Raw genomic sequence first — 26,604 nt, forward strand, 5'->3', positions numbered from 1 at the left:
TTAGGTTTTCTATTTTCGGAGTCCAAGCAAGAAAAGCGCGCTGTTCGCAGTAAAAACACGTTTCCAGCGGCTGCTGACGTTGGCAAGCGGCGCGCGGCACAGCATGGCGCCGCGCCAGTAGTGTGCACGTTCATTTTTAGGATAGAGAGAGAAACTAGAAATCAGGAAGGAAGGTTCCTATGGCAATACGAGGGGCAGTGCATTACTCTTTGAAGAACGGGCGGGTTGCCTAAGAACCCAGGCTGCATTGCATACAGGGGTATCTACAGGCAGCAGGATGAAACGTGTATATGCTGCGGCAAAGATCGGGAAACTATAGATCATTTTGTCTGGGACTGCACAGAGACACGATCTCTGCGGGGTGATGGGGAAACCGCATTGGTGGAGGCTTTGGGATTTGGGGTGAGGGGGAGCCTCAACTTCAGGGCCATAGAGGTGATGAAGAGGCGGTTGGAATGGTGGTGGAGGAAAAGTAGGAACGAGATCGGTATGCAAGGTGAGTACTCATGAGGATTAATGGGAGTTTAAAATGGGGGTGTGGGGAGCTGGGAGGGAGGCAAATTTATTAGGTTAGGAGTAGGGCATGTAGGTGGAATACCACAGGCCTTGTATACGCTCAAGGAGGATAAAGTTTGATTTGATTTGAGGTTGGTGATCTGACAACCGACGTGCCGATTCAAAGGGAGAGCCACTAATCATCACCATACTGTTTCGTGAATGATTGAAGTTTTGTAGCGTGAGCTACACTGGCCGAGGTTGAGCAGTTTCGCGTGGCTCCTGGAGAGCCGTTCTGCGCATGCGCGAGGAGCAGTGACGTCACACAGCGCTCAGAACGTTGCTCGCTGCCCGGCGTCTCTCACACGCGCCCAGCGTCTTCGCCGGCCTCCGTTTCGCTCGTGGCGGCCCGGTCCACTTGATGATCATGCGAGAGGTGGCCGGGTGTGGGACCGTTGGCTCGTGCGTCGCAGCAACACCGGCATGTGCGCCTGTGGAACCAGCTTAGCCGGGGCGATTGATGACGCTGCGCCAGAGCCGCTTGATAGATATACATGTGTCACATAATGCGTATGCCGTACGTGTGTCATTGAAGCAGCCGTAAGCATGATAATCAAGCTAATCCTAGACAACCAGGAACGCTAAGAACAACCAGCTGAACCTTAGCTCCTGGCATAGCCGAGCTAAGTGCCACTGCTAATATTTTTTCGCAGTAAAGAGACTTCGTGTAGCCGCTAATGTGTTTTCTTTTTGTTTTGCGTGGCACGGTACGACTCAAGTTCAAAAAATTAAATCAAACAGAACTGGAGACAGAGAATCCCAATCAAACCTCCCTCAAATTTGGCGCTCGATCTAGCATCAACACCGAACACTGAAGGCTTGCAATAAAAACCAAATTAAAACCAATAACAAAACATAACCAAGTTTTTTAAGTTCGGTCAAAGCTTTGTTTACAGTTTGTGTACTGCTAGCGCTGCTAGCGCCACCGCTTTTGTCAAAATTATGCCACCGTTGAAAATGGCGGGTGAATCAGTGTGTTGAGGCAGTCGTGCGGCGCGGACTTGTGTATTTTTCGCTTGCTGGCGCTGTCAGCGGCGCTGTTCTGCAAAAACCCGCCGTTCCAAGGGTCTGTGTGACCGTGTTGTTATAAAAATATCAACTGGATTACTCTCAAAGCAGCGGTAAGCTTCCCGCTTCATCTTGCCGTCCTATTCATTGTTCATGTCCACATTGCTCAAAATTTGGATGTCTGTCGTACATAGTTAACTTTATTTGCCGAAAAAAAAAGAAAAACAAGTGGATTTAATAGCGCTGAGCAACTGTTACGTTCTTTTTAGTAATAGCTTACGCAATTACGTCGTTTCGGCTGTGCCCTATCACGGCTCTACAAGGGCCTATCCCTTTGTTAAACTTGGGATTACAACCTGCCTTGTTGCACGTTTTGCTGCTCGATGAAAATTTGCCGGATATTTGCGTCTAGGTAACTCCTGCATATTTGGAGTGACGACGAATTCGTCTGCCCTGTCATGGAAATGTTCGTAAGCAGATCTGATTACGAAACTATACATTTTTTGCTTTCTTCGGCCACTCGCGAGAAGTGTTTCATGTGTTTGCGGCTACGTTTACGCCAGGCTGTTCTCGTTTCCTTTTTTTTTTTTTCGCAGTACTTCGAGCCTGCAAGTATGCAACGACGGACCCGAAAGAGGTAATGATGGACATGTGCTACACGAGCATTTGAAAGGACATTTCAGTCGAATGGCCTTCAAAATTTCAAATGCCATTCTAACTGGAAGGCGTTCCGCCGATATGCACGACAGTTCTCGCACGGCCAGGCTAGAGCGGCGGTGTGCGCGCGTTTGTTCGGCTTTCGCGAGGGGCCAAGTTCCTGCCTGCGGCCGCTCCACCTTGCTGATGCGCGCGTCTCTCACTCCGCGGGCAACGTATGCGCCGCTGCTGCTCTTATTTTCTTTCTATTTTTCGCTGCAATCCTGGCTACTGGCGTACGAAAGAGAGGGGTAGCACGAAACCGGCGAAGACACCAGCTCCATGCCCATCAACAAATAATGACTTCCGATCTTCTGATAATTATTTTTGTACCGCAGTGCTACACACCTGACACACGCGGCTTCGGTGAATGTTAGCAATTTCTCCCCCCAAAAATAATGAATATAAAAATGAGACAGGGCACGGAATTACCTTTGGCATTTTATTTTGTCTTGTGTCATTTTATTTACCTTTTATTCCTTCAGGTCCCCACCCTCCCCTTCCCGAACTGAAATCCTGAGTACTCCACTGTTGTGCGTGTCTGCCACCAAGTGCAACAGATTCGCAGCAGAATTTTGCTTTAAATTTGTTCTCGGCGCGTAATTGATTCACCTTTGCTAGTTTCAATTTTTCGGGTTTGTGTGCAGGTTTGAAGTACGTTGCTTAGAGGCATACTCTAATTGTCATAGATTACTTCTTAAGACTAGCACAGCAGCTGTTGAGATACCATGCTGGAGAAAAAGCATTGGTAGATAACAATCTGCGAACTAAAGGCACGAGGCAGTCTGGAAACTAGTTTATTCGGTGAGAATGCAATGAGATCTCGCAAAATTATGCACAAACTGCACAAGAGCTTGTCACAAGTTACCAAGCAAACATTGAGCAATTTCGTCAAAGAGAATTTTACAATGCATTGCACCAAATGGTAAAAGCACAATTGCACCAGTTGAATTCAGAAATAAAATGTTCCCCAGTTCAAAAATTAAGGAAACAAAGCTATTAATTTTGCAGTTTAACCATATGCCAGTTATCAGATTTAGGCCAGCTGTCAGTTTTGCGATTCAACAATAAACGTATGGCAACTAAGAGCGTGTCATAGGCAGCATTGTAGCATCAGAACATTCTTTCGTCTTCTATAAATGTAACTGATTAGAAGGGGATTGGGGGGGGGGGGGGGGGGCGTCTTTTTTTAGAATATTCTATATAGCCCTCAATTAAGGCTAATGCATTCAATTTTCTTCGCTCTTCGACGTGAGAAAATGTTGCGTTTTCACGATCCGAAAAGAAAGCCACAAAAAGAGAGCTTTGTGATAGGAACTATGCAACATCCGCAGGCATAGCCTTGGGGGACGCACACTGGCATCGAGGCATTTCTGATACCATGCTGCACCAACTGCTTGTAGCTGTGCCTCCGTCAGGTGTGTTAATCCTGGAAGCAACATCTAAAAATTACATCAATTTGATAAGTCGTCTCATTGGTATGAGAGCCGTTTCATTGTTCTTGTGTTTAATTTCGTATCTGATTCTAGCACGCATCAATTTTTCGGCCTATTTTTCCGGAAAAAAGTGCACGTTAGAATCGGGTGAATACGGTTCCGCATTTACAGTCTTTGTCAATAGCTCATACCAGTAGCCCATGCCACAAAAAATTCGAAGTAAGCGCTTAGCCTTCAAGTGTGATCGAATTAATTGACAGTGACGAGGAAGAGTGCTGTCCATACTTGGCAAGCAAGCTTGTATGTTGAATTACTCGTGGCTTATTTACCCCTGAAATCTTCAACAAGGACTGAACGCTGGGGCACACCAAACTGCACCGCTCGATGCTTATGTATGCCGTACTTCGTGAATGCAGGAGTGCTGATCTAAAAGGGGCCATGAACACAAAACACAAGTTTGGTTCACTAAAAAGACGGCTTTGTCCCGATAACAATGACACCAATCTTATGGGAAACTTCAAACAAATAACGGCTTTATTAGAGAAAACGTATGAAACAGTGGTGGCTGCCCATCCACTTTCCGCTAATTTCTCTGTGACGTCACAGAATCTTGTTTGCGCGACTGGAGGCTGCCGAACTAAGCCACCGTCAAGAAGCATGAATGTTAGAGTGTATTAGGGCCTCTACTTCCATGTGATGCTTTCACTTCAATGCTATCATGCAGTTAACATACTGATAACTGTTTTAAGTGCAGAGCACTTTAGAGGCTCGCCTTGTCGTCGTAGCTCGCTCGCTGGACCCAAGTAGAGCCACGCGGCGTTCCGTCGTTGCGGCGTAACCCAGAGGCTTCGAAAGCCAGGCGGCTTATAGGTGGTATTCGTTGAAAAGTTTAGCTGTCAATTTCTTCGCTTGGCAACACTGAAAATGGCCACAGACATGGCCGATGCGTCACGGACATGGCGCGGCTTGGGCCACTGCGCCCGCAGACCGAAGAAAAAAAAATCACCGGCTTGCGTCGTCTGCTCCGTTTCAACCCGATTCTCAACGGTGGCGTCAACAGAGATGTTATTAATCGCACTCACAGTGGACTCGGCGCAATACTTTGCGTTCAGTGAGGTAGAGTTTGTTAACGTGCAACACAGTCATGTGCTTGGCACAACCAAGTATTGCCATCCCACGGAGCCCGACGTAACCAGTGACGGCGCACTCACATGGTTGCCTGCATGCGCGCCTCGCCAGTGAATACAAGCAATGTGGTCTTAAGCATTCGAAACTACTGAGCCGCTGGCGCCTGTCATACATCTCCTTGTTGTTCAGTGCAAAGAAAACTAGGTACATTTGAGGCAAAATATACGTAATTAACCGGCAGCGCCCGCGTTTATTCAGTTAGGAACGCTCATAGGGTTGGTTTTTACAGTAGTAAGCGAAAAAAAGTGGCAGTGCAACGTCGGCACATGCGGGAGGGAAAGCAAGCACAAAAAGAACAGAACTCCCACCGGCGCAGTTTCAGACAGGGGGCGTGCGAGTACTGTGAAGGCGGGAAATTTGAATTGCATTGAGTGGTAGCAGTGAGCGGAAAACGGCACTACAGCCCATTATGGTGAATCACTGCTCTGCACTTCCGACAGCTTTCACATTAATTGGGACGGCTTTATTTTTCTTGCTGTTATCCCATAACATGTCACACCGGCCCATATTAGTCCACTGTAGCCCTAAAAATGAAAGTTTTTGAACATTTCTTGCGTTTTTGCAGTTAAAGGAATCTCATGGCTGTAATGGAACTGGATGAGTTATCCCAGGCTAATTCTTTCAAATTCAACGAAGTTGTATTTTGTCTTCATGGGCCGTTTTCCTTACTTTCCTTACTTGAGAGGAAAGCTTCTGTGTCGAATTACTTGTTGCATATCACTTTTTGACGAATACTCTACACCGGGCACACCCCAAGTGTGGTGTACGTCAACTCGACGTATGTGTACATCGTGAACGCAGCACTTTTGATATTACAGCGGTGAATTCTTTGGGAAGAAGTGAAGCGAAACTCACTCCCCCCCACCACAGCCTCTCTTCCAGACACTCCGGGCGGTCCGAGATGAACCCGCGGAACCTGGCGAGCCTTGCGGCTGAGGTGAAGGAGGTCGGCTACTCCTGGATGGCGCGGGGACCCCTGAACACAGGTCCCTCTGTGCGGTGCAGGAGTCAGGTAGGCTTGCTATACCATAGTAGCTGCTTGGTTCAGGGCTCAGCAAGCCAGTCTGTGTGTCTGCCCTGGCAAACATTGCTCGACGTCGTGCCCACAGAAAATGATGTAGTAGCGCTTGTTGCATCGCCTCACTGGAATGCCGACATCACCCGCGTGTTAGTGTTACTTGCAGTGCATGGTTAGTGATGCTGACGAGTGGAACGCTTAAACGCCATCAGGACAATGGTCTGCTCTTTTTATAAATAGCGCCACCTCTTGCATCCTTTGCTGCGCCTTAAAGGAGCCATGAAGAGAAAACACAAGTTTGGTTTATTCAAAAGATTACCTCATTAGAATCATGCTGACACCACTTTTAATGTAAACTTCGCTCAAATAAGGTACATAGTTGGGAAAAAAGGGAATGGCCATGCGACCCACTAGCTCATTTCCAGCAACAGAACCTATGATGTCATACCAGGCAGCTCTGCGATTGGTGGAGGCCGGCAAAAGCAAACTCAAGTTAGGCAGAGCTTATAAGCTTGCCGAACGAGCTATTTGTACTAGGGGTGTGCGAATATCAATTTTTTAATTTCGAAGCGAATTCGAATAATAAAAACAAAGTTCGAATCGAATCGAATATTTTTCGAATATTTTTCGAATACGAATACTTATGGTTGTTTGTAAAATTAATGTTTTCACCATCTAGAGACACAAAAACTGCAACTTTATTGCACAACAAATCGCACAAAGTAAAATTAGGAATTACACAATACCATTGCACTCAACAGATTAAGGTCTGCACTCACTTAAATGTTAACATGAAGAAAGGTTAACTGCTCGACATGTTCGGGGAGCAGTGACAACCTCCTGCTCGTCACCACTTTACCAGATATCGAAAACAGCCGCTTACTTGAGACACTAGTACCTGGCATGCCCGAGCCCGTGCACATTGCCGCGCGCTGATACAGTAAAATCTTGATTATACTAATCTCGCGGGACTGCGAAAAATATTCGTATCATCCGAAATTCGTATGAACCAACACAGACCAAAAAATTTAGCGCTGAAAAAAGTTTTCGTTTATTTCTTTTCCTACTTTTGCGTGAAGAAATTCGTGATTTTTATGCTTTTTTTAACCCCCGTGTCGCAAAGCAGTCCTTTCTGGAGCACGTAAAGCTTCGCGCTCGTCTCCTCACTCGGTGTGCCCAAGCTCGCTACACGCCGCAACAGCCAAGCGTGAACCGCATGGTGCGGTTTTGCACGCGATTCGCTCGCCTCGGCTCTGCGAGCGCTGTATTTTCACGCCCACATCGACGTTTTTGCGCCCGCGGTAGCGCCTACCTCGAACAGAAAATGACGCAGTACGCGCGCGGCAGAATGGAGGAGCCTGACTACTTGCGATGAGATCGAGACAGCCGGCTTGGCTCCGCCAGAGACGGTTAGGCTTAGCACCCCGGCAAATATTTTATGGGCGCTTTCACTAGCGGCGCAGATGATGTTTTATAGTACCGTTATCGCATGAATTATCAGCTCCTTTACCGCACAAGCAACTTCGTGTCTCCCTTGAGCCGCATTTTAAAGAGCGGTTAGAAGCGGTCGCTCGAGCGCCCGCGCCAAATCGCGGCTGGAGCCGACGCCATGTTGACGTCGCCGGCCGCGCCGCGCGCAGCGTGGGGGTGGTTTCGCGGCGGTGTCAGCGCGTTGGGCGTGCGCAGAGCGTTTTCGCGAGCAGAAAACAACAGCCCGGCCGTTTCTGGAGAAAGAATGACAAACAGGGGAGCGAGAGCCGTCACTTGCTCGTTCAGCAGTCGGGTGCCTCGCCGGCTCGTTCGTACCTTCCGCCGGGCCGCGCAGGTCCGTTCGTAACAGCCGAAATTTTTCCCATTGCAAACGATGCAATTTCACCGGGACTTTTCGGAAATTCGTATCATCCAGAAATTCGCACCCCCAGAATCGTATCAACGAGAGTCCACTGTAAATAACACCGATACAGACACGCTCTGATTTTTTTTTTTTTTTAGTTTTGGGTGGTTCGAATATTTCGAACAATAAAAGTGTCGTTCGAATCGAATCGAATACCAAAAAATTCGAATCGAATATTCGAAGTTTCGAATATTCGCACACCCCTAATTTGTACTTAAATTTAGGGCACATTCTTTTTAAAGCCCTAAGAATGGTGGGACAAACAGTGGAAGTTACGAAAGCACACGTGAACATAGAAGTACCGATGCGTACTGCTGTTGGTACTGCGCGCACTATGCTTGGTTTAGCTGCACAGAACTGCGGGGCTTTGGGGTTGTTTCAGACGACACTATAGCCGATTGACGCAAGCGACGTTTTCTTACGTGACCGTATTTGTCGAGCGAGCACCATGTTTCACGAAACCATTGTCTCCATGAACAAAACAAGCCAGGTACAAATACATTCACAAACAAACCAAAGGCAGAAAACGGCTTGCCGCAGTGTGGTGGCACCATCTAGGTTCACAAACGGTAAACGAGGCCCTGTGATGTCATTGCAGACCATGATAACGCACGATTTAGCGGGAAAATCAAAATTTTAACTGAATTAATTATTTTTCTCAGTGAATAAAGCATCGTTTGCATGTGGACAAGCACTGGGGGCACTATAAAACATGAAATCTTTCGAATACCACAAACTTGTATTCTGTCTTCATGGCTCCTTTAATGTGAGTAATCGTGAGAGGAGAGTCGGGTTTGTTGCAGGGTGACTGGTATGTGGAAGCGCTGTGATATTCTGTTCCGAGAGTGGTACAAGTCCGGCACTTCCAGAGTGATCCAAGAGGGTAATTAGGCATGTTGATATGTCACGTCCTGTCCTTAAACCAGCGTACAACTTACCAAACTTCCCTTATTTACCATAATAATGCACATAATTTAGTTAAAGGAACATTTTGCGGCAAGAAACAAAGAATAATAATAATAATAATATGTTTATTGCAATATACAAGGTACATTTGCGGGCCTGCCGAAGCCACAGAAGGCTTGAAGGGCAGCGCCCGGCAGTTGGCGGCAGAGAGGCCAATCGTTTCGCTGTTACACACAAAAAAAAAAAGAGAGAGAAGAAAAAGAAAGAAAGAAAATAAAAGATAAAAGAATATGGTAAGTGAGGAGCCAAAAGGTAATAGAATAGTTCAAACAGACATTTCTTAATTAATTTTTGACAACGGAGGGAGAAAATATTGTCTGGTAACCTATTCATTGTATGCGGGACATTGCTACTGAGATATTTTTCTAAAAACTTAATTGTTTTGATACCTTCTCCTGGCAATATTTTTTGTTTGCATCCTTTTTCAGGTCTGAAAAAATTTATTTCAGACTTTCTAAACTGTGGGCAGTACTTTTGATGCCTCTGATTGCCTGCTCACCGCAGTGGGCAGACAACCACAGCTAAAAGCAGCGTGCAAGCAGACGGCACTAATTTTTCACTTTTTAGTGCTAGAAAAATATTTGAGGCAAGGAAGGCGCACTCAAATATTTGAGTGCGCTGCAAGGTGCAGTGAGAGGGAGCCACGTTCAACCCGTGTGCTGTTTTAAAGACGATAGTCTTTCTTGGCCTATTTAGACCCAGAAATTTTGGTCTGTCTGTCTGTCTGTCTGCCTGTATGTCTGTGACTCGATTCATCCACCCGACCAAAGTTAAATAAAATCTGCACAATAGTCTTATATACCCACCACCAAATCAAAACCACCAAATCCGGTGTAAATGTTCATACTTGTCAACGTTGTCAAACAAGAACAAGACATTACGCAAACATAAGGCGGGACATCAATACATAAGTGATATTTGCAGTGTTCCTTTATTAAAAAATTCATAGATTCTTGGTTTTTGTGATAGCAAATGATACATTACATCTATTGCAAAAAACTGTCACCTGCTGCTGCCCGCGCTCCAGGCGGCATTTGCGAAATCACACGGCAACAGCAACGAAAGGTTCCGCTAGATAGGTTCCACGTTCTGCTTGGAACGCACATGGAGTTGGGCAACATGGTTCTATAAACGTTGTGGTAGGGCTTCTCGATTCACGAGCGTCTTCGCCGTACTGCAGCGCTGGCATCGAGGAACCCGGACTGGAGCAGTGGAATGCGGTAAATTTAAATTATCTTTAGCTAACCTTTTGTGTATTACAGCACACAAGAGGTACAGCATGAGAGGTGAGCGGGAAAGCAAAGGGAGGAATTTACTTGGCAAATGTCGACATTTGCAACGAAAGAAGCAGATACGGGGCCAATTTTTTCGCACGCTTTCATCGCTGTGGCAACACACCATTGTAATGGAAAACGGACCCAGACAGCCGACTAGCCAGATTTTGAGGGACTACACCGAAACTCGCGATTGTACCCCTAGGCTGTTGAGGACAAGCAGCCTAATGCTTATGGCAGTTGCTCGAAAGAACAAGAGGACTGTTCCGTGCAAACGAGGGGACGGCACTGGGTGGGCACAGGAAGAGCCGCATTTGTACCTATCTCGGAACGGAACGTTGTGTTCGGGGGTACTACTCCTCCGTAAAGTGGATGGAAATGAAATGAGCAAAAAAAGCGTTTGTTCTGCTTGTAGCCCTTTCAGTGCACTTTTTTTTTTTTTTACTGGCTACAGAGGCAGGTCATGTCCTAATGAAGGTAACGTACAAACATTGCGGGTACGGTTTCTGTTGTTAATGCGGATTACAGGTTTGTGCACGCAGGTTGAAGCTCTGTTGGTTAATTTTTAGCCGTGAGACTAACACATAGTAAAAGTGGATTCTGAAAGTAATCTTGTTGAAAGACGGACTGAGGTGCGGAATAGAGGTGCATGCTGAGTGCTGAAAAGCAGCGGTAGCCTTTTTGTTTTCTAACAGTGTAGCTGTTAACCCTGCTGTAAGTTGTCCAGCAGGAACGGAAAAAAGGTGACTATAACAGTGAAGCCAGCTTTTGCAAGTACCTGCTTGAGTGTGAGCACAAGTGAGCATTTGCTCGCTTGCTTGTTTGTTGGTTTGTTCATGGGCTCACTCGCTCAATTGCCCATTCCTTCGTTCATTTGTTCCTTCCTTTCTTCCTTATAGTGAGCTTGGTCCAGTGGCGTGCTAACGTGGTCCCTTTCTGGGAGAGATGTGAAAAGCTGCGGCCAAAATAATCGGGGCCTGCCAGTCATGGAGAACTTTCAGTGGCAAGTTCAAAAATACACGTGAGGTGCAACAGTTGGTTCTCCAATAAAGGGAGAGGGGGCGCCAGATCTGCTGTTTGTCCAGCCTACAAGCTGTGGTAAAAAAAAAAAAAAACTTTTTTTTATGATCATAATTATCAGTGGCATCTTAGTGTGTACTGCAGGGTAATGAAGCCTTTATCGCGCGAGTGAAGAGTAGCCTGAAAGGGAGTGGCTGTACGCTTATGCACTTACGAATGCGCCCACTTCCTGTCGCAATTATATTTTATGCCGTTGCTACTCATTTTTTGATGGGTTGTCTCCCATGCAAGTTTGTTCTCTGATCTTTAACACTCGCACTTCCTATCCCTGAACGTTACCAACATATCTCTTCCCCTCCTCTTCTCTCTCCTTGTACGAAACAGCCAGAAGTTTCAACCAGACACGCCGGTGACGAGGGCGACAATGTGTCGGTTTTCTCGCTGCCCCTGTGGCGGGCACTTTCTCCGAGCCCGGACTCAGGTGTGCCGTCATCCACATCATGGCACCAAACCACGGTTGCCGTCCCTGCCACGCATTCCAGCAGCTTCGAAGGCTCCTGCTCCCAGCAGCACCAGGGTGCGACCCCAGGGGCACACTTTGCGGGGTCATCTTCGGAGTCGCACACGGCGAGAGCGGTCGACTGGTTGGGCGGTGGCTCGCCGGATGCTTTCGTTGAAGTCTGCATGACCACCATTGACCCTGGTACTGAAGCCAGTGACCTGAAGAAGATGCTTTTCAACCTTTCCCAAGAGCACGAAATGGTAATTGTCTTCTCGTACACTGCTGCCATCTTGTAATGGTTGCGGCACAACTGACGGAAACATTCCCAGTTCAGCTGTTCTTTGAGGCAGTTGCGTTTCCTGTTGTGTGCAGGAACAAATGCCCCAATACAAAATTGAGCAATGTATTCATTTGAACACAATTGGAATTGGACAGGGCACCAACCGAACCTTTAAAATGCTTTGTGACGCTGACTAGGGCATTGCATTCCACATGCACCTGATGTTTAAATTATTTCTTTTAAAGATAGCAGTGTGGGACACTCGCTAAGCACCATCGCAATTTGGTAGGTGCGTTCCTACCAAAGCTGCTCTGTGAAGGCAGCAATATACAGCTTGTTGTGGAATAGCTGCTCATATGTCTCCCCTGTGTTGTCCTTCTTCCTATCTGTGTCCTGCTTTTAGTGCTCTTTTCTTTTAGCCGTAATGCACCAACTAGCCCCACAGCACACTTTATTGGTGTATGTCTCCTCTCGCTATTTCTCGAAAGGTGCTTCACATCTCGCTGGCAGTCACGCCGAACGGCTGCTTCATGGCCAAAGTCCGGGTCCCCAGCGCCTCTGACGCACGACTTGTGATGGAGCGCTTGCAACAGTGTCAGCTGGGAAAGTGCTCCGTCAAGCTCTCTCTCAATGAGCCATTTCTGGCACCGCCAACAAAGGTATGTTTGGGCCAGAGCAGCGGCTCTAATCGCATTATTTTTGTATACTTGTGTTCGGCAAGCTTATAAGTTCGTTCCGCATTATAAGCCCTGCCTAATTTGCATTTGCAGGCCTCAGGCAATCGCACAGCTGAGCATACGACATCATAGGTTCTGTTCAGAATCAGAATCAGAAAAGGATTTTATTCGGCAATCGAAATGAGAAATGAGCTAGTGGGAAATGAGCTAGTGGGTCGCATGGCGATTTCCTTTTTTACTAATTATGTAGCTTATTTGAATGAAGTTGACATTAAAAGTGGTGTCAGTACGATTCTAACCCGGCAGTCTTTCGAATGAACCAAACTTGTGTTTTGTGTGCATGGTCCCTTTAACATGCCCCTTAGTCTCGACGCATGGACGGTTTTGCCTCAATCAGAGAAGCAGTCCCCACAGCTCGGTATCAAATTTGCGTTGCAGCTACCGCGGCGGATCAGCAAGCATGACGTACAGAAACCGCTTACTCGAATTTGCATGTCCTCAATAAAACTATCTGTCGTGATTGTAGCATATGCCTTGGTGAGATGTAACTCATAGCTGGCAGCCGAAAACAAAAAACAAAAAAACAACGCAGCCACTGCAAGCGCATATCGGTGACTTGAAGTAACAAAAAATGTATACCGCGAGTGGAGGCATGAGATATTATCATCGCTTAACTCAAAATAAAGTTTTTGTTAACAGGGAAAAGCTGGAGTATTGAGCAGAATTTAGTTAAGGGGGCACACGGGTCTTTGGGACTGAAAAAGTGCCAAAAAATGCACTTTTCATAAGCATCATTTTTTAAATGTTCAGGTCTTTTTCTCCCGGTTTGCGAAGTTTTTCCTCCGAAAAGTCGGTACTTGAGCAGTAACAGCAACTTATGAAAGCCCTACAAGGCCGATTCTTCGAGATTCCGACGCCAAAATAACTATTTTTCTATAATTCCTCACTGCTGCGCAACGGGCGGTATCGCAGCGATCTCGGTCTCGTTTGAAAGAGCGAACTTCAGTCTTCAATTTCCCGCCACTGCGGTTCCTGCCCGCTCAGTCGTAGAGTGGGAAACACGCGCCAAAAAAAGCAAAAATGCGCGTTCCTATTCGCCGGCGAGCGCACGTGACTAGACAGTGCGATGCGATTGGCCGAAGGCGGCGTCTGTCGTCTGCTCCATGCCGTTGTCGGCGCAATCAGGCGCCATATTGCTCGGGCTCTGACTACGACGTTTGCGATGTGGAAGGCCGGAAGAAAATCCCGCACGAAGAACCCGTATGGCAAAACGACAAAGAAATCCAACCTCGAGAACAAAACATGGCAGAGCTACGTGAAGACTAAACTGACTCCCGCAGCTGTTCGCGCATCGCAGAAGGTGACTGCAGATTGCGCACGATCAGTTCGGCAACTGTACGCTGAGCTCGACCTTGCAAACCCGGGCAACATCGCAGTGTCGTACGACGGCTCCTGGATGACGAGGGGACACTCGTCGCACATCGGAGTCGGCACTGTCATCGAGTTATTCACGGGGCTCGTGCTCGATTATGTCGTGCTCTCCAATTTTTGCGCCAGCTGCGAGCGGGCGCCCAAAGAGAGTGACCCTGCCTACGAAGAGTGGAAGGCGAAGCACCTCTGCCAGAGAAACACCACCAAAAAAGCTGGGGAAATGGAAGTGGAGGCTGCCCTCATTCTCTTTCAGAGGTCGTGGGAGCGTCATAAGCTCAGGTACACCACAGTGGTTTCGGATGGTGACTGCCGCACCTACCTCGCTTTGAGGGATGCAGATGTTTATGGTTTCATTAAGATCCTCAAAGAGGAGTGCGTGAACCATGTGCAGAAGAGAATGGGCACTCAACTGCGCAACCTCCCAAAGCAGAGGCCAGCTGGCTCAGAGAGCCTCAGTGGTAGGGGGCGGCTGACTGGCGACCTGATCAACAAGCTGACCTCCTACTATGGCTGGGCTATCAAGTCCCACAAAGGGGACGTGCCAGCCATGCACAAGGCTGTGATGGCCATGTACTATCACGTGACATCCAATGATGCAGTGTCGAACCACAGCCTCTGCCCCACTGGTCCTGACTCGTGGTGCCGCCATAACGCTGCCAAGGCCAAAGGGGAGCCAGCCCCCAAGCACCGCTACAACCTGCCCCCCCACATCTGCGAGGCCTTGCTTCCTGTGTATGAACGGCTGGCGGACCACAAGCTGCTTGAGCGGTGCCAGCGCGGCAAGACGCAAAACAGCAATGAGAGTCTTCACTCAGGGATATGGTCGCTGGCTCCCAAGGAGCGCCACGCATTGCTTCACAGTGTGGAAGCTGCGGTCACAGAGGCTGTGATGCAATTCAGTGCCGGAAGCCAGCTGGCATCATCAAAGATCCTGCAGGAGCTCAACATGACCGTTGGCGCACTAAGCAGCACACGCATGGCCGTAAAGGACCGCCGGCGAACCAAGGACTCTTCCCGCAGGCGGACATCCGCAGAAAATGTGCAGCGGACCCTCAAGAAGAGGCACCTGGGTGGTGTCAGCAGTCAAGATGACTATGCTGCAGGGGCCTACTAGTTGTTTCGTGCAAAAAAAGTACTCCACCTTCTACTGTTTGCATTAAACATAGCACCGCTATGTTTTTTGCCATTTTCTCAAAATGCATATTTTTGACGTATAGGAACTTCTCGAGAGGCATACCTCAGCACGTAGTGCAGCTAGAATGATAATTTTTCTTTCAGCAGGAAGCTGAATGTTTAAACCATGAATGTTTTTAAGATTTTGCATTTTGTGTTTCAGTAATTGTTTAATTAGCATTATTTTTAATTGGTTAGCAGGAGTACTTCGAACCTAAAAGTAAGAATTGATGCAAACTTGTATGTGATTGTAAAACAAAAAAACTGCTTCCCATACAACCTTCTACACAACTTCCAGTATCTATTCATGCCTTGCTTGTAATTTTTTATTGATTAGTTTTTTTTTTCCATTGTTCTCAAGAACAATCAAGAAAGATTTCTAATTATCTCGAAAACTAAATGTGTTACATCAAAACTAATTGGATATTTGAAATCAGCTAAAAAATCTGAACAAGCCCATAAAGTTTCATAAAGATTGGTTGGAAAACAAAAAAAAAAGTTTCAAAGACCAGTGTTGCCCCCCTTAAAGGAGCCATGAAGAGAAAATGCAAGTTGGTTTTAGTCGAAAGATTTCGTGTTTTATAGTGCCCCCAGCGCTTGTCCGGATACAAACGGTGCTTTATTCACTGAGAAATTAAACAATTCAGGTTAAAATTTTATTTTCCCGCTCAATCGTGCGTTTTCGTGGTCCCAAGTGACATCACGGGAACCGACCGCTCTGCAGCCTAGAATACCTTCATTCACGCATCCGCCGTACAGGGTAGAGACACGTAACGCTGGCGCCGCCATGTTCGGTTGTTCGCTCGCCGCCGAAGCAAGTCATTGTGTCAAAACCGCGCTAAAATTATCGCCGCAACGCGGTTTACTGAAGAAGTTTGAATCATATTGTCTGTTTCGCGTTGCTAGGTCTCGTGGGAAACGAAAAGAATAACGCGTTGAGCCCGTTGGCCCAATTGCGGCGGCACGGGACCGTTCAAAGGTTGTCTCCACCCTGTACAGCGGTGTTGGTTTGTTCCCGCGTTTCTTTACGTTCCGTAACCTAGATGGCGCCACCATACCGTGGCAAGCGTTTGGTTTGTTTTTGCCCGCATTTAAACCTGGCTTGTTTTTGTTCTGGGAGAAAATATTCGTTCCCTGAAACAGTGCTCGCTCGACAAATGGGGTCACGTAAGACACCGTTGCTTGCGTCAATCGGCCAGTGTCGTCTGAGACAACCCCAAGCCCCGTAGTGCTGTGCAGCTAAACCAAAGCATGCTGTGCGCAGTACGAACAGCAGAACGCATCAGTACTTCTATGTTTACATGTGCTTTCGTAACTTCCACTGTTTGTCCCATAATTCTTATTGCTTTGTAAATAATGTGCCCTAAATTTAAGCGCAAATCGCTCGTTTGTCTAGTTTGTAAGCTCTACCTAATTTGCGTCTGCTTCTGCCAGCCTCCGCCAATCGCAGAGCTTAGCCCATGTGACATCACAGGTTCTGTTGCGGGAAATGAGCTGGTGGGTCGCATGACCATTCCCGTTTTTCCTAATTATGTAGCTTATTTGAGCGAAGTTTACGTTAAAAGTGGTGTCAGTATGATTCTAACGAGACAATCTTTTGAATGAACCAAACTTGTGTTTTCTCTTCATGGCTCCTTTAAGCTTCATTGCAGGCTAGCCGGCACTCAATGCACAGAAATCTGCACAGTTACATGTACTATTATAAGCAATATGAAAGGGAACACAGGAACGCGTGGCAAACAACCTCGAAACAGACTCGGAGCGATACGCGGATGGCGCTGTGAAAAACAAAGGGGGAAAGGAGGGCGCTCTTCCGCAAACTGTTGGCACTCCCACCGCGCTCGCATTTCTACAAAGCAATAGCCTATGCCATTTCGCCGATAATATGGTATCGTCCGACAGCCGATAAGACGCCCGGTGGGAATGGGAACAGTTGTTAGAAAAGCGTCCCCCTTTCCACTTTGTTTCCGACGGCGGCCGCTGTGTATCACTCATAGCTGGGTCTGAGGGTGTTTTCTACACGTTCCTGTGTTCCCTTTCATATTGCTCATAATAGTACAGCCTGCTGGGGCGCAAGGCTGGCCGCATCGGCACGACTGCGCCTGATGGCACTCTTCCGACTGGTGCCGCTCTGTCACATCGGCTGGATTCTTCATCGCAACAAGGGCCCGCATTCTCTTCCAAGACGTCGCGCTGCCTATTCTTCTAGAACACTGCACTCATGGGTTTTCCCAGGGTGTAGCTACTGATACGATCCAATCCTCTCCGAAGTGCCAGTGGGATAGTCAATTACCAGTGGCTTCAGCCCCATAATTATGGCTTCTTTCTAGTTGCATGCATGTGTGTTGCTAATGCTGAGAAGAAATGTGATGGTTTGACCCTTACTTAATACAAGAACATTAATTTAAACACATTTAAAACTACATTTTATGCAGATGTGACTGAATACCTGGGGATCTTTAACGTGCACCCAAATCTCGACACTGGTGTTGTCACTTCTTCGCCTCTGTCTGAAAAGCAGCCGCCGCGACCGGGGTCGAACCTGCAACCATAGGCTCAGCAGCCCAACACCTTAGCCACTGATCCACGGCAGCGGGTCGAATTACTGTAATTGTGTATCCCATGTGTACTGTGCCTCGTGGAGGTAATCTGAACGGCGCCTTGATTGATTTCAACGACCTTTTTTCAGGTAACCACCGAGCCATTGCGCTGTCCTTTGCACCATCCCCCTCCTTCCTCTTCCTCCTCCTCCACGACTCTCCCGTCTGTGGAGCCAAGTGGGGAGAGTTCTCGTGCCCAGAGGGCGGACGTGCCGGCACCGCTGCCCTGCATTTGCATGCCGCGTGCCCGGTTTGCCGCCCACATGGAGCGCCTTTTGGACACCCACTCGGGATCACTACCCCTGGACAGGTGAGCCGCTCTTCCGTTTCATGTAGGCCCTTGAAAACCTTTGAATTTGAAAGTCCTGCTTTTAAAGCACTGGAATTTTCACACACCCTTGAAAATCCTTGGATTTCTTGAATTTTCCTTTTGTACAGTAGAACCCCAATAATGCGATTTCAAGAGACCGCGCGAAACCGGTGTATGACCGGGGTGTCGTATGATCAGCGTACGGGTAAATGTCACTGTAGTAGATGGTCTCACACAACAGGTGGGCTAAGAACTTGCTTAAATTACTATACAGTCTACGCCCGTTACAACGGACCCTCTAAATCCGGGAAAAAAAGTCTGCTATATCCGGAGTATGTAGTACAGAAGGGGGGGGTGGGGGGGGTACGATCGTCAAGTGGGAACTGCGGCCGCTATTACATATAAATGCTGTAGCCACTCCATCTTCTCAGTTTTTTCTGCACGCCTGCAGCATTTATTCACAGCATGCACACGCGGAATTTAACTGCCTAATGCAGTTTCCGAAGCTAAGCACCCGCGCTCGATAAAGGCCTAGCCTGTAGAGGCGCGCGCTAAGCTGAGCAAATACAAAACAAAAAAAAAAGCAAATTGTTATCAGGCGCAACCACTAGCCGGCTGTAAAAATCGGTCATGGCGAGCAGAATTAGTGAAGTGCCTCTTAAGCACTTCGCTTCGCGCCATTGTAAGTCTGCCCGAAACCCATTCATCAAATTCCGACCGCCGATCGCCGCTTCACATACCGCACCCCCCCCCCCCCTCCACACACACCAAGAGTTTCTGCATTTTTTAATCGCTGCATTCTGGTGAATAAAATAGCTGGTAAAAAATCTGACTAACCTGACGAAGTGCGGCTAAGAAACCGAAAAAAAAAAAAAAAAAACCCAGTTGGATGCCACACGGCCAGCGTCAAATTTCATTCAATGGACGCTGCCACCTAAAGAAATTCTTACCTTTTTCATCAAACTGGAGCTGCGCATGCGTGGGAGTAATGAATGCCGAACACTTCACGAGCGTGGCTTCTCTCTAATGCGCAAAATACTGAGTGATCAGGGCCTGCTTGGCTCCTGCAAGTGAAGCTGCGGTCACTTTGTGCTGCATTTGTGTCAGTTGCAGAACTTCTGCCGAGCAGTCATGCTGTTGCTGCACAAAATAACCTTTCAAAGCTTCGGTGTGCTCTAGGGCCTGAGAACTCGTCAGCTTTACGGGAGCTTCCGCCTCTTCGCTGCTGTCCTCTTCTGATTGCGGGTCAGAGCAGTTCCTGACTTGTGCCGCGATCTCGTCGTTGGTGAGCTCCTCGTTGTTAACGACATCATCATCAAAACTGACGAAGTCAGCGAAGTCTTCTGCCCCAAAAGCTTCCTGAATTTGGGGCCACACAGTTGGCACACATGGCTCTTGTGGCTCAGCGCTGGGAGTGGTAAATGCGTCGTCTTCCCTACAAAAGCCTGCTTTTCGGAAGCAGTTGCGGATCGTGTCGCGCTTGAGCTGAGCCCAAACTGCTGGCAGAACTTCAACGGGAAACTTCACGTCAATTTTCGTCTCCCGCTTTGCGTTCATGTCAAAGAGCAGGCGCTCCATAAGGCGGGTCCTGTACGCAACCTTCACGGAATGCACCACACCCTGGTCGATGGGCTGCAGTGCTGACGTCGCATTTGGAGGAAAATACGCTATCTCTGTCGCCTCGAGTACCGGTGGTTGCATATGCGCGGAGCAATTGTCGAGAAACAGCAGAACTTTCCTTTTCTCTTTGGCCATCTTCCGGTCAAACTTCACCAACCACGCGTTGAACAAATCCTTGGTCATCCATGCTTTTTTGTTCGCCTCCCAGTCGACTGAGAGGCTTTGCATCTGACGCAGGGCACGCGGCCGTTTGGACTTGCCGATGAGCAGGAGCCTCGCCTTTTCAGAACCGTCCATATTGCAGCAGGAAAGAACTGACAAGCGCTCTTTCGAGCACTTTCCACTGTGACATCTTTCTCCGGAGAAAGTGTACGTCTTGCTGGGCCTAGCTTTGTATTTGAGTCCACTTTCATCAGCATTAAAAATGTTCCTGCCCTCGTATTTGGCGAGGAGTGCAGGCAGCCGATTTTTTTGCCACTCGGAGACAACGGTCTGGTCGACGCTGTCGCGCTCCCCACACATTTTGCTGAACACAACACGCGTGCCTTGAACCGGCTAATCCAACCCTCGCTGAAGGTGACGTCGCCGTGTCCCAAAATCACAGCGAGCTGTTCAGCCGTGCTCCTGAGCAGAAGTCCATTCATGGGAATTCCGCGAGCACGCGTGTCCCGTAGTCACATCAAAAGAGCCGACTCTACCTCCGGGTGCGCCGCTTTCCGCATTCGAAAGCGCTTTTCTTGCAACTCGCCGGAGTCGCGCTTTTCGGCGACGTCTTTGTTTTTCACGATAGAATTCACCGTTTGCTTTGAAAGGCCCATTCTTCTCGCGATGTCGGCCTGTTTTTCGCCATTGTCGACTGCGTTTATGATGCTTAATTTGTCGGAGAACGAAATTTGCTTTCTTTTACAACCAGCCATTGCTAACTCGGTCGCAGGCGGCGCGAAAAAAAAAAAAAAAGGCTAATTTGCACCGTCCCTGGCTTGGCTCGGCTACACCAATGACTGGTTCCGCGCCGACAATGTTGCCAGACATAATAGTTGCCTTCTCGTGAAAGCAAACCAAAAAAAATTCACGCCATATCCACGGAATGAATGATGATAAGTGGAGCAAAGCTCGAGAGGGGGAGATCATCGGTAACCGTAACTCTCCCGTGAAAGTTCGCCCATTACATCATTAAGAAAGACGTAAGACTGTGTGCGTACATTGTACAAATCAACTTTTATTTTCGGAGTCAATGCTCCCAGGCTCAGACCTGGTGAAAGACCCCGCGCCATCGAGGACTACCCCGCACCTCCACCACAATTTGTCACGTAGGATGGGACACAACGGTAAAGAAAGAACTTTTATTTAGGGCGAACTTGTGCCCGAACAAGACGAGAGGAAATGAGCAAAGGTCCTTGCATGCGTCTCGTTCGATCTCCGAGAACGACTTCCTGCGTTCGTGGCGTGATCTCTTGCGTGATCTCCCCCTCGCAGTGCACGTGCGCTCGCGCCTCCGTTGGCGAACACAGACAAGCTCGCGCTCCCGGTGCCGAGTTTGCGCTGCCGGTTGCAGCCGGTTCTTGCGCGTGCAACACGGCCGACTTTGCGACATCTCCGAAAGCATGCGGCGGTCACGTACCACGAGACACAGGGGGTGGACAGACCCATGGCTTTAGGAGCTTCGCCCCTAAAAGAAAATTGGTGTCGGCACCGCGTAAGTCCGCTATTGACGCTCAGGGCAAGCAATTTTCGCCCAAATTTAGTCTGTTGTAGCCGAAAGTCTGCTATAGCCGGGTCTGTTATTGGCGGAGTGGGCTTCATTGAAAATGCATGGGGACCAAACAAACAAACAGAAATAATCTGTTGTAACCGGAAGTCCGTTGTTGCCGGATCCGTTGTAACGGGCGTAGACTGTATTTAGCGCATTCTCGCGTAATTTGCGAACACCCAACTGAAATCCAAGTTTCTCAAAAAAACAAAAAAAACATGCCGTAAGAAGTGGGTCATCCTAAAAGTGGGGGACGTATAATCAGGGTTCTTTAAAGGCCAACTGCACTCAAATTTCACCTCAGCTAAGTTTACTTTGAACATACAGTACATACCACCAAACCAACTGAGACATGACTGGTAGGCCCGTGAAATGTGTTGTTAATTACAGTTGAAACTCAATTTAGCAAAGTTGAGGGAGTCGCGAATTATTTTGTTAAATCGAGAACTTCGGTAAATCGAGTTAGGCATTTCTTGGTCGCTTAATTTGGTACATTCGATGATATACGGTAGCGGCATCCAGCAAGCTTATGCGGCGTCATATTTGCAAAGCGTAAATGCTCTGAAAATAAAATAAAAGCCCGCACGTATCAAACGAGGCCAGAAAAATTGTTACCTGAACAAGGACGGTCTGGAGAGAGTGGCCCCCGGAAACTACAACCCTTGGGGACTCCACCAAAAAAGTCGGTGTTGCTTCCTTGCATGCGCTTTGTAAGCAACAGCCGCAAGTATTTCTCATAACTTTGCAGTGCGTCCAGCGCAACTCCCGTATCCTCGTACGCTCCAGTAAACATCCGCAGCATATCAAGGGCATCCCTCACTTGACGGGAACTGCCAGCATGGGAGCTACCCTCAGAACAATGGTGAACGAGAAACACAAAGCCCACCCCGAAAAATCCGACCGCCAATGAATCAATTGGAACAGCGCCAGTGCTAGCTACAATGTGCGAACTAGCGCTGGCGCCGTTTCGTGAATATACATGAAAATTGCGACTCCCATTTGGTACCACGCAGCTTCATAAAAGCAAGCCAAAGGTGCTTCGCGGTGTTATATTTGGCACGCCATAAATCAATTTTGTGGTGTTCTCTACAGAATAAACCGGAAATTTTTGAGCTGCGCTCTTTGTGAAAAGGTTCGTTAAACCAGGACTGATCATGATATTGGTTTCGTTATTTCAAGTTAGCTGAATCATTCGGCCCTATGGGCGTCTCAAGGGGGATCGGGATATCTTCGTTAAATCGGTTCTAGCACGTGCTAACGCCGTCCACTTTGGGAGAGATGTGGAAGGCTGCGGGCAAAACTATCTGGGCCTGCGTGTCACGGAGAACTTTCAGCGGCAAGTTAGGAAATCCATGTGAAGAACAACAGCCGGGTCTCCGACGAAGTGAGAGGGGCCGCCAGCTCAGCTATTTCTCTAGCCTTGCTCTACTAGGGCAAGCTGCGGCAATTTTTTGTTTCCATCTTTAGTTTTAACTTCTAATTTTGGTGGCTTAGGTTAGTTTTTGGTGTTCCGAATGGTTGCTTTCTGTTCTTCAGGTTAGGTTACGTTACGTTACTTTACGTTAGGGAGAGCGAAGTTGTGCCAGACATGGCATTCTTTTTTTAGTAAACACCGGTGGACATTGCTTTAGTTGAGTGCTTAAAGTACCGTCTGAAGCCACTCAAGACACAGCCTTTCTAGAGTGCAGCTCTTAAGCACCCACTCCTGTGGTTTCACATCGCCGTCGGCCTCGTTGTAACCGAGCGAATGAAGAGGACACCGAAGGTAGACGAGTTGGAGGGAGCAGAAAGGCTGAGGAAGAAAGCATGGCGAAAGTGCGAGGGGGAAAGTAGAGCCACTAAATAAGGTACGCTTAATTAAGAGTAGCGACACCGACGCACAGCGGCAGCCATTTTGGTGCCTGACGCCAGAGTGGCCAGCTTTATGCGCCCTATTGTGGCAGACATTGACGAGCGGAATTGGTCCGGGCGCCGCTTAGCAACCATGACAGCTGTGTTTACTTTTTGAGGATTTCGAGCCTGCACCCCGGTTACGCTAGCGTAGCTTATTTAGTGGATCTAGGTTACACTAGAGCCACAAAATAAGCTACGCTGTACTAGTGGCTGTAGGTTATGCTAGGCCACAGTCGTTTTTTTGCAGCGGGAAGCAAAGCAGGTGTTTTCCACCGTCCGACCTATTGAAACAGCCCAGTACAGAGCAGCACAGCATCGTCACTCTGCCTGGGGCTTAAAAACTCACTCTCTAATGTCGTACCGGCACACTGCGCTCTGAAATTCACGATTTATTGAAGAACGCGTGCACGCGGCAACAAAGAGGCACTAAAATGTCCACGCCCATGGGTCTTCCGACAAATGTCATGGGACGCGGTTCGACCAATGGCTGCTGCCGGCGGCATACAACAATGAGAGAAAAAAGTGCCAATACTCTGAAACCTGATCTAGTGGCTCTAGGGAAGGGCAGTATTCCAAGGCCGCACGAGATTTGTGGGAAATCTGCGCCTTGGCATCTAGTGGCGCCCAAGAAAGGAGACGCAGAACCAGGCATCCAGGAAAGCAAGCATCGTGTTCTTTTGAGATCACAAAAACGCAGAAGCTTAAAGGGACCCAGAAAAGCTTTGTGAAGGTGGCAATCAAATGCATTCAGGTGGTAGAACACATAACGGGGGATTTTTGAGCCAAGTGTGAGCCCCATACGTTGTACGGATGATTTGTAAACAATTTTTGAAGATAGCCTTTCTCAGCCGATGAGCGCGACGCCGCAGCGAGCCGATCGCGGCTGACGCAACGGCGAGGTGCCCCCTGATTCGCCAGATCGTTGGCCGCCGGCTGCTCTTCCTCCTTCCTGCGTGATCCCTAGTTAAAGGCGGGTCCGCAGCGATTGACGCGTGCCTAGGCGCAGAAATGTAGCTAGCGCAGAACGGAAGTCGAGCGTCGCGATGTCACATGGTTATTCTCAGTGTTTCCAGCTGCTTTGAAAGAAGCAGAGAGGGAGGAGCAATAGATCGGCAAGGGGGGAGAGGTGCATTTAATTGCTTCTGGCACAGCTAATACTGAATGTAGATCAATAATTCCAATGCATTTGAGTCGCTATATTGGTGCTACGCGACAATACAGGCCTTTTGCAACTTCTACAAAAGGCTTTTCTGGGTTCCTTTAACACGTGCTGCGTGCTACGTGTTCATCGGTCCTTCATCATCCTCTTTGTTGCGTGGCTCATCCGAACCACGTGACATTTTTGCAAGAGATTCAAACATGATTTACAACAGCATGCTCAGCGGCGGCAGCATACTGCAAGATAACATCAGAGCAGTGAGTGCCATCGTGCATTTGCTAATGAGGCGATCACTTCCTGAAACACAGCAACTACCTATGCGTCATCACCGAGAAGACTGCAGTTTGCGCTGCGCTCGAATTTCACATTACTGAGCATCATAATCGTCAGCCTATTTTTTAGTAAGCATAAACACAACTGTATGAGGCTACATAAGGCCTGAATGAATGTTTTTTACTTGGGTTAGTCTTCTTTAGTGAAGAAATTTATTGTCAGCATTTGGGAACCCACTGAGAATTCTTATCTGTGTAACTCTAACAGTGATGAGAAATCGCTGAAAAGGAAAACATCACTGGCACTATCGTTTCAACAAGGGTACTTATCTGAAGGGAAGTGCCCTTGCCGAAACATTTGGTCCAGAAACGTTCCCATTTTTCAGCGTAAGTGAACAATTACTGTTCACTGATGTTCCCAGGGTTTTTCTTTTTGTGACTTATGGCAGCAGCCGCAAGCACTTGAGTACTACCTCAACTTTCTGCTGACAGATGACAGGCTAGTCCACTTGCCCCATATCTGCCCCATATCTGCACCGGGGCTAACCGCGGACCGGTTCTTGCTACATGGAGACTATATGAAGAGTTTCACAACTGGTGTATATTGAGTAACTCTGCATTTCAAAGTGTTGACTTTCAGCTTGCTCTGAATGACTGAGAGCAGACGACAAGCTAGGCAGGAGACATTAGTTTCCAAGCAGAGGTGTACGTTAAAGGCCTCACAAGTGTGACGATGTCATGTCTCGAAACGGATGTGAAATTGACATTTTTAAAACACACACAACACAAAATTCTGCCCCTGTTGAAACTATTGATTCCTCATTTGGAAAGCAAGCTTTATTTTATTGTCTTGTTATTGGACAATGCCCAGTTTTTGTCCCCAGATAGGTTCAGCGCCAGTTCAGGAGCCCCTCAGCTTCAAGAAAGCAGGAATGCTTGTCTGGCCTGGATTCCAGAGAGTTTTGTAACTAGTGTGCCGTAGCCGACCATTTCTTCTTACTCAAAAAATTCGGACTTGATGGATACTCTGGCTTTTCCCGAGGAACCGCCAATTGTCCCAAAGGAGTAATGACTTACGGACTTTTCTGACTGCCGTCTGCAGGCACTATCAATAAAGTTGTCGTACCGTACCGTACTATTTTCGTTCCCCTCCAGGTTCGAAAAATCGGCCGGCTACTGTATATTGAAGTCTGAAATGGACATGAAATGGGCAAAACTCGTGCAAATGAAGGCACCTTGGTCTCTGGCTAAGCTTACCCTGCTACGGACTTCTTCACTTGGTAGCCATTGTGACAATCGCGTGGCGATTATGATGCCTGCTGCAGCTTCCAGTGGTGCTACGAGGCGGAGTTTGGGCCGCTGCCGCTGGCGCCTGACCTGGAGCCCTGGCGAGAGGGATGCGTGCCTTTGGAGCACCTGGTGGCCTCCCTGCCGGGTGTGACGGTCGTGACGTCTGCGCGGGGCTTCAAACGGGCCGTGCGAGATTCGCTAGAGGGCCCTCTGCCCAATGGCGAGTACACGTCGATTGTTCCGAGTATTGCTCTATGTTTGGGGCTGCATGCAGTGTTGAAGCACCGTAACAATCAGTAACTTTTAATCGCTGCACTATTAGAATAGGTTACATTCCTTTTAAGGTTTAAAAGCATGTGATTATTACTTCACTTATCTTTTTATGCCTGGTTTTTGTGTGTCCAAGCCAGTAAAAAACAGTTTTTCTGGTTTGGAATGGAGTTCAAAGCCCCCCACACATAGCAACACATCTTAAAAGTTTTCGATGCTTACTGGCTCTAGCCGCCACGAGCTGGGTATAACTGGATTTCAGGGTGGGAGAGGGGATTTAGTGGCATGTGAAAGTGTGGAAGTACATACGTATATACCTAGC

At 48.0% G+C, this 26,604-nt stretch overlaps 1 protein-coding gene across 2 annotated transcripts; it reads left to right on the plus strand.

The window, feature by feature from the left end:
- Positions 1-1,511: 1,511 nt before the first annotated feature.
- Positions 1,512-26,327, plus strand: LOC144138456 (uncharacterized). 2 transcript variants are annotated; one of them, XM_077670739.1, is made up of 7 exons: positions 1,512-1,676; positions 2,160-2,200; positions 5,702-5,895; positions 11,440-11,817; positions 12,326-12,496; positions 17,808-18,028; positions 26,048-26,327. In XM_077670739.1, exons 3-7 carry the CDS (start codon positions 5,785-5,787, stop codon positions 26,310-26,312), a joined length of 1,146 nt encoding a protein of 381 aa, XP_077526865.1. In that variant the 5' UTR covers positions 1,512-1,676; positions 2,160-2,200; positions 5,702-5,784; the 3' UTR covers positions 26,313-26,327. The 2 variants fall into 2 exon arrangements, with proteins under 2 accessions (XP_077526865.1, XP_077526864.1); XM_077670738.1 differs by having other exon boundaries at positions 5,754-5,895.
- The last annotated feature ends 277 nt before the right edge of the window (positions 26,328-26,604 follow it).

The sequence above is a fragment of the Haemaphysalis longicornis genome, unplaced genomic scaffold, assembly GCF_048455015.1.
Source record: "Haemaphysalis longicornis isolate Haplotype H1 unplaced genomic scaffold, Haemaphysalis longicornis Haplotype H1 scaffold_5, whole genome shotgun sequence".
NCBI classification, from domain to species: Eukaryota; Metazoa; Arthropoda; class Arachnida; order Ixodida; family Ixodidae; genus Haemaphysalis; species Haemaphysalis longicornis.

Excerpts from the sequence above, each read along its gene's own strand:
- LOC144138456 (XM_077670738.1), top strand. The coding sequence starts at position 2,178 with ATGCAACGACGGACCCGAAAGAG. Across the intron at positions 5,896-11,439 it reads CTGTGCGGTGCAGGAGTCAG|CCAGAAGTTTCAACCAGACA; the intron begins GTAGGCTTGCTA and ends TGTACGAAACAG. Across the intron at positions 11,818-12,325 it reads TTTCCCAAGAGCACGAAATG|GTGCTTCACATCTCGCTGGC; the intron begins GTAATTGTCTTC and ends ATTTCTCGAAAG.